The sequence below is a fragment of the Vigna angularis genome, chromosome 1, assembly GCF_016808095.1.
Source record: "Vigna angularis cultivar LongXiaoDou No.4 chromosome 1, ASM1680809v1, whole genome shotgun sequence".
Classification (NCBI taxonomy): domain Eukaryota; kingdom Viridiplantae; phylum Streptophyta; class Magnoliopsida; order Fabales; family Fabaceae; genus Vigna; species Vigna angularis.
In genome coordinates this window covers 14,733,591-14,741,989 of record NC_068970.1, presented here as the reverse complement: position 1 = coordinate 14,741,989, position 8,399 = coordinate 14,733,591, and the positions used below count along the sequence as shown (strand labels likewise).

Below are 8,399 nucleotides of genomic sequence, written 5' to 3'. Positions count from 1 at the left end.
AACAATAATAATAAATATTTCATTATTTTCTTAAATAAAAGATACATTGATATGTAATATCTTCTCCAATGCAGCTTATTATAATTTGTTGCTAGAAAATTATAATACTTTTCGAAATAATAATAGAACAACACATATTTACATTAATTTAACATACAATAAAGGAATAAACTTTTATATTTTCAAAAAAAAAAATATTAAATGTAAAAGATTCAAGTGTATCAAAATATTATTTTTCTATTTTTTTTTTACACATGCACCAAATAATTCCATGGGGACAGATCATACATTTTAAGAGCCATAATAATTAATTTATCGTATACATATGGCTACAGGCCCACAGAAAGGAGAACAAAACAACAATGCCAAATAGGAAAAAATTATTTTTTTCAAGGAAAAAAAACCAAAAGGAAAAGATATCAAGAAAACGAGTGGTAGGATTTAATTTATGTAGACGACGAAGTCTATATATTATTATATTATTATTAGCAAATGAATGGTCGAGTTATTTCAAAGCCCGTTAATTGTTACACACACGCAAGAAAATGTTTAATGCAAAATAATTGCAGGAAATTAACCTCATAATAATATTTACTACTAATTTACTTTTTAAAAATATTCAATATTAAACTAAGCCACTTTATAATGGGTTAATCAATCGAAATAAATATTTCAAATGCTAAGATGTAAAAAAAAAGGGATTTCAGCTTTAATGGAATGACACGCTTAATAAAATCAATAAAAGAATAAAAAAGTGTAAACTGGACTGAATTGAAGATTACGGTGTTTATAGATAAAAAAAATGATTATTAAAATATATAATTTTTATGGAATAATGTAGCCGTAGATAAACAATGGTGGGAAAGAAAAGGTGGAAGATTTTAGCATGATGGTTGTGTGTGATTCATTCATGTATTATACAAGGTTATGACAGAGACGGAGAGAAGAAGAGAGTGGAGTCTATAAATAGGGGTGGTCTGCATTTTGAAAATTCCCGCAAATATCTGCAACAGACAAACGTCCAGCGCAGCATCCACCACGTCCCCAACCAAATCACGCATTCTGCCCTTTCTCACCTCTCTCACCTCTTCCACCTCACCCTCCCAATTCCTATCACAAACACAAATTCCACCGCCGCCGGCAGTCCTAGGGTTCCCGTGACAATGCTTCCCTACGCTTCCATTTCGGAGGTTGAGGTGGCGCTGGGGCGCAACCTCACCTTCGCCGAGACCCTCTGGTTCAACTATTCCGCCTCCAAGTCCGATTACTTCCTCTACTGCCACAACATTCTCTTCCTCTTCCTCATCTTTTCCCTCGTCCCCCTCCCCCTTGTCTTCCTTGAACTCAAGCGTCTCTCCTTTTTCGACTCATACAAGATCCAGCCCAAGGTTCGCTTGTCCCTCGACGAAATGTTCAGATGTTACAAGGACGTCATGCGCATGTTCTTCCTCGTTGTTGGTCCCCTCCAGCTCGTCTCTTATCCTTCCATCAAGGTTTCACTCATCTTCACCCTCACCAGTTACATCACCTGATTTGTTTACTTAATTTATTTATTTTTATTTACTTTTCAGATGATCGGGATCAGGACTGGGTTGCCATTGCCGTCGGGGTGGGAGATCCTGGCTCAGCTGCTGGTCTACTTTTTGGTGGAGGATTACACCAATTACTGGATCCACAGGTTTCTGCACAACGGTTGGGGTTACGAAAAGATTCACTGCGTTCACCATGAGTACGCTGCTCCCATTGGATTCGCGGCGCCCTATGCCCACTGGGCTGAGATCTTGATCCTCGGGATTCCCTCTTTTCTCGGTCCTGCCATGGCTCCTGGCCACATTGTTACCTTTTGGTTGTGGATAGCCTTGCGCCAGATTGAGGCCATTGACACGCACAGCGGGTAGCGCTCCCTCACTCACCTAAATCTATTTTCAATCACTGAGAGTCTTGCTTTTTCTTTGATTGTGATCCTATATGGACCCTAGCATCTGTTTCGCATCCTTCGTTTTTTTTTTTTGCTTTATTCTAACCCATCTCACTTTATTTCTTTCTCTAAGAAGATTGCAAAATTTTCAGGAGGATTGTTTTTTTTTTTTCTTTCTTTCAATTTCTTTGCACTTATCACATTTATATATGTTGCTCCTGCTGCATTTTGGAGTGTCCCTAATAGACAATAATTATGTGGAGAAGCGATTTTGTTTAGGCAGCACTTTCAACACAATAAAAGATCCCCTCCATTTCATTTATTTTCCGGATGCCTTAGTAATGGAAGAAATGGAGGGAATCTTGACTTTCTGCTCAAAGACAATCTGATGTTTTCTCCTTGGTTAAAAAAATGTTTTGTTTATTTTCTTAAACCTTCCACGAAACCAAAAAAGGTACGTGAAAACATAAAACTGAACAGAGTAGTTTCTATGTGCATGTGAAAGTTGAACCTGAATTGTAATTGATTTGATGAGAAAAACAAATATGCTATTAATGTGTATTTAGAAACGGATTGTGGATTTGTATCTACCACACCCTATCTTATACCAGACTTGTTTAGTAACGCATTTTGTACCATTGGATGTGGATATGCAAATGCAACTATATCTTATAATCCACGTGTTTGGTAACACATATTGTTCCAATGGACGTGGATATGCAAATGCGTCTACGTGCGTGTACACATCTGTACCAATGGTCAAGAGTGTTTAGAAACGGATCATGGATGTGGTCTTTCACATAGAAGTGAATACTAGTTTTCTAACTTTTGCACTTTTCACATTTTAGAAATGATTTCTATTTTTGTCTCAGAATGTATTTCCAAACACGGTCCATTAGTTGCTTTTGGGTTAGTCTATTAGTTGGTTTTGGGTTGGCTCGGATGTCAATTTGTGGTGGGTGGGAATATTCAAATACAACTTAGTGTGTTTTGAAACAGTTCATGGATGTGGTTTTTTAGCATCAAAGTGAATGCCACCAGTTCTAGTTTTTGCATTTTTCACCGTGTAGACATGTATTTTGACCTCAGAATGTGTTTCCAAACAAGCACTGTCAGTTGTTTTCCGGTTGGTTGGTTTAGAGTTGAGTTTGTACTGGATGTGCATCATGGATGATAAAGCAAACATGAATAATAATATGGATTAAACATAATGATATACGAGCAGTCTGGGAGAATGTTGATGAGCATTATATTTGTTGGTAATAGTTTAATGTGAAATTATTACATTGGCTGACACTTCACTGCTGAAGAAGAAACTTGGTCATTAACTTTAGTTTGTTGTCATTAATCTGACAACCAGAAGTTGGATTTGAAATTTTTTTCTTGGAGTCATTTGCTAGCTCTCGTGCAAGTACTTTCTAACGTTCTTAATCATGCTGACAAGTGAATCTTTCTGGTGTTTGCTGTCTCAACAATTTGCTGATCAAGTTATTATTTGTTTAGGACAAACGTTTGCCAACTTTTGCTCTGATAAACATCCAATAATGTTAGGTCAATGGTTAATTTTGTTGAGATGGAATATCCTTGTGGAGTGCCGAACTTGAATTTTCTAATAATTGTCTTCAAGAATTTACCAGTAGCCACTCCTTCTTTGTCATTGATCACTGGCATACTCCCCTCCCCTCACCTCCTTTTCCTTTGCTCACTTTATGAGAAGATAACCCATCATTCTTTAGTTCCTGTATTGTAATTTTTAGATGTGGGGTTTTATATTATATTGCCTACTTTTATCATGTCTCAGGTATGACTTCCCGTGGAGTATCACAAAATATATTCCGTTTTACGGTGGCGCTGAATATCATGATTACCATCATTATGTTGGAAGACAAAGTAATAGCAATTTTGCTTCAGTTTTCACATACTGTGACTACATCTATGGAACTGACAAGGTATATCATCACTCTGGAATTATTTTTGCTGCATAAATACATGAATGGTCTTTCCAAATGTCATATTGATTTGCTATACTTTGTTTGTCACAGGGATATAGGTATCAGAAGAGAATACTTCAGAAGGTAAATTTATAAGGCTTTGTCGTTGAAAAAATGTGATTGCATCCTGAAACTTTAGTTACGACTACGAAATTTTTATTTTGCTCTGTTGACACTTATCCTTTTGTTTTGGACTGTTTTGTTTGGTATACAATATTGCAATGATCAACTCTCTTTTTTCCACCTCTGTTTTTGATTTTAGTTGAAGGAAGATTTGGCATATGGTGAGCAACAGAACGGAGGATCATACAAGACACAGCAGAGTAAATCTGACTGAAAGAAACCGAAGTATCCTGTAGGTGGTTTCAGAATGTTTTGTTGACTCTTTGGAACCACCAAAACACCTGCAGACATAAATCTCGTGGTGGTAAAATAGATGTCTTTGGTTAGTTTAGGTTGAAGTTTAGTAGAATGGAGTTTTACGATTTGTGATTGTGTTAGAAATCGGCCGCAGGAGGAACTTATTCTATTGTCATGTTCTGGAATTCAAACATTCTGGTTTTGGTTCATGTCCTTCAGAATGTTCCTTCGCCAATGACTTGTAAATTCAGAAATATGAAATAGGCTTCCTTTGACGGGATGTAATTGAAAAATTATAATAATGTTTGGAAGTTCGGTTTATGAGGTTGAAGTATATGCCCACATGTAGTTCGTAAACCGAAGTGCAACGCTTGGTGTGGTTGCTTGCTAATGGATACAAGTTCGGTGGGGTTGCTTGCGGATGAATACTGTTCAGTGGGGTTGAGTGGTGCAATAATGCACACGATATATGCAAGATTTGGTATTGAGACTAGCCTAGAATGTTTGAATTGACACTTATTAATTGTCAAAACAATATTTTAAGAGCAAGACTAAGTTAGGAAGCAAAAAACAGTTTACATATTCAAACTTTATCATGTCTGATCTATATAGTCTATGTTGTACTAATCAGTTGAACGTGATTACTTTGCTTGCGTATTATCATTACAGCCGCGTTTTTCTTATAGTCAAACCTTGTCATTATTTAAAAGCTTCTTTTACTAAAAAAAAACTTTTTAATGTTTTATAAAAAAGGAAATTGCAGATACTTATTCAATTAAGTTTATATTGTACCCATGTATAAAATAATTTATTATGCCCAAGTGTTTTCTTTAGATGATTTTTTAAAATATTATTTCAATAATAGGTTATATGTATAATTGACAGTTGTTATAATCTTAATTATTTTCTGTTTGAAAAACTTGTTGAAAAATGATTTTTATTTTTATTGTAATATATGATGAAGTCAGAAAATTATTTAAATAGTTACTTACAAATTTCTAGTTTGTGAAAACAACTTATTTTTATAAAAAATGCTAAATTTAAGCTAATATGTCTTACATTCAATTTATTTCGTATATCTTCATTAAATTAATTAAAATAGTATAAAAAAAGGTTTTTCTAAAAATGCTTCTACTTATTCGTGATCCAAAATACAAAATTTAATTTAAAAATGAATTAGATAGTTGGTAGCGTGGAATTGGTGATTTAGTTTGGGTGAATTTAATTTAGTACTAAATTCGAACAAAGCGGAATCAATAATTTTTTAGTTTAATTTAAATCAATGTTAGTTATTTTAATTATTATAAAATTGTTACATACTTTTTAAAGAAATTATAAAATATATTTTTTTCAAATATTATTAAATATTTTGTAATAAAAGATAGTTAAATATAAATACGCTGTGAATTATTTTTATATAATTATAATTTCAATTTTCATTCATGTTTATAGACAATAAATAATTTTATTATTAAAAATTAAAATACAAATTTATCATCTTATTTTAATAAATAAACAAATATATCATAAGTAAGATAAGTTAAATTATAAAATAATTCTAAAAAGCACTCATATTTCACTAATGATTTAATTACTAGTAATAATTAAATAAATATTCAAATAATATTTAAATTGCCTATTTTATAAATCTTTCAAAAAATGAACATTCCTTCCCACAAGAAATTATATTATACATACACAATTTCAATAAAAGAAAAGAAATATAAGAGATATAATATTCTTCTTTTTTCTTTGGCTGTTTTAATATGCAACTCCAATCATTTAATTATATATCTCCATTTCTTTTAAATCAATTGAAAAACTCATGTACACTCCATGTTTCATCAGATATTGAAATTCAATGAAGATTTTTTTATCGAATTTCAAAATTTGATTAATGATTTTTTTCATCGAATTTCGAAATTCGATGAAGGATTTATCATTTTCTTCATCAAATTTCAAAATTTGATGAAAAAATATAAGGTTATTTTTTTAAAATTAAAAGCACAGAATAAAATTATTAAAAGTGTAGGGTGAAACCGTCTTTATCTTTTCGGTTTGTCCTAATTTCAATGAACAAAAGAAAATAAACATTTGATCCTTCGTATTAACTATCTCTTGTTGATTTTCTTTTACATGTACAACCATTTACTCTTCCGTGTAAGAAGCCATCATTGTAATCAATAAACAATTTACAAAAATACAAATGAAGTACTAAATTGTTTTAAAATACAAACTTGTATGCATGCATTCATTGAAACCATATGCATATATTACAAAAACAAATTCATGCATGTTACATTTCGTCCATTTACTTTTACTATTATAATTTCAATTCATTCATATAAATATTCATTAGAAATCAAGTGTTTATCTTACGGTTAAGTTTACTCTTGGACAAGTCTTCAAGACTCGGAGATGCCATGATACTCCCAAACTTTTGTAATTCTATATATGTATAATAAGATTTTACGATAATTAAATTAAATACATTTTAAATTTTTTATAAAACATATTATTTAATGTTAATAAATAATAAAACATAAAATTAAATATAATAAAAAATTTAGTAAGATGTTTTTTTTCATTTCTCTTTTGATTTACTTATCATTTATGTTAACTCTTTATGGTCTATATTAAAATATTAATTTCATATATATATTTTGTTAGGAGTCTTTCATATAATAAATTTTTATGAACGTAAAAGAAAAAATCAACTCTTATGTGTTTTTATATAATTGTAGTTTGATTACCATAAATTCTCTTTTAGAAATTATGTTCTAAATGTTTAATTAGATTATGATAGTTTTTTCAGTTTTGAACCTTTTTAAATAAGTATAGTTGAAGAATAAAATAATAGATTAATTTCTTTAAAACGATAAAAATGAAGTTACGGGTAAAGGTGAAAACACAATTTAAATTTTTTCACCTACTTTAAAATATAATGTTAATGATCTAACTGTTTATTTTTTATTGGTTTAAACCCTTTAGTTGTTCCTATTTTCGTTCGGTTTTTTCATTTTGATCCCGTTCTTTTAAAGTTTTCCAATTGAGTTCTTATAACTGTTAATTTGAAGTAATTGAGTCCCTGCCATTAAAATTCGTTAATATGTTAATTTTTTGCACACGTGGTGGGATGACGTGTCTAGTTACTTAAACGTAGTATATTTAGAAGTGAAACGTGGTCCTTGGCCACCATCAACGCCTCTCAGGCCACTACAGAACCGTCGTTCCTCGCGCAGCACAGCAACACCATCGTGAAGCATCTTCGCGAAGACGCAACCCAAATCACCGCTGCGAGTTCATCTTCTTCCTCAGGCCTCCAATATCCTCCGCGTCTTCACCATCTTCTTCTTCTTCACCACAGAACCACTAGACCTTCGTCGGAAAACCATCAACCTTCAAATCGTCCCCAGTTCACACTTAACACCCAAACTGCGAAACCTCATTACGAAGAACCCTAAAATCCCAATAAAAAATTTCATTCTCCTCCACCAAGAATCCAATTCCAAATCGCAACGGTAAAGAACCTGCATTAGAAAATGCAGAAACCCCTCCATTGTGAAAGCACCAAATCGCGATCGCACCATCACCTTCATCTCGAACTAAAACCTTCAAGGAAAGCCAAACACAGAACCAACCAAAACCCCTTTGAACCGTCCCGTTTGTCGGCAAGGGATTTTCAAAGGGAGTCATCGATGGCGGCCATGGTAGAAGATGATAGAGAGAAGGCGAATGTGAAAGTGGATGAAATTGGAAGCACATCGAGCCAATCCAGAGGTTTGTTGCTCCTTCTTAGTCGCGGACCAGTGATATGGAGTTGCAGGGAAGTTTTGATGGTTGGCGAGAGGCGAGAATCCACGGCGAGAGCAGTAGCGACCTTCTTCTTCGCTGGATCTGTTTTTTTGCAAGTGATTTTTGGTTTGCATTGGGTTTTCGAGTTCAATCCCAAAAGCCACAATTGGCTTGGTTTCCTCTTCATTTTTGTGTTTGGGAAATCCCAAGTTGTTGAATTCAGCAGGTGGAAGAGTAAGTGTAGTGAGCGTTAATGGTGGGAGAAGAAGAAACACAAGCTTCATTGATGGCTAGTGGAAGGGAGAAATAGGGTGTTGTGGTTTTTGATTCTGTGA

General features: G+C 33.0%; 1 protein-coding gene across 1 annotated transcript; it reads left to right on the top strand.

The window, feature by feature from the left end:
- Positions 1–935: 935 nt before the first annotated feature.
- Positions 936–4,600, top strand: LOC108324101 (methylsterol monooxygenase 1-1). Its single transcript, XM_017556965.2, has 5 exons — positions 936–1,493; positions 1,572–1,894; positions 3,720–3,867; positions 3,961–3,993; positions 4,172–4,600. The coding sequence occupies exons 1-5, from the start codon at positions 1,164–1,166 to the stop codon at positions 4,244–4,246; spliced, it is 909 nt and encodes a 302-aa protein (XP_017412454.1). The 5' UTR covers positions 936–1,163; the 3' UTR covers positions 4,247–4,600.
- The last annotated feature ends 3,799 nt before the right edge of the window (positions 4,601–8,399 follow it).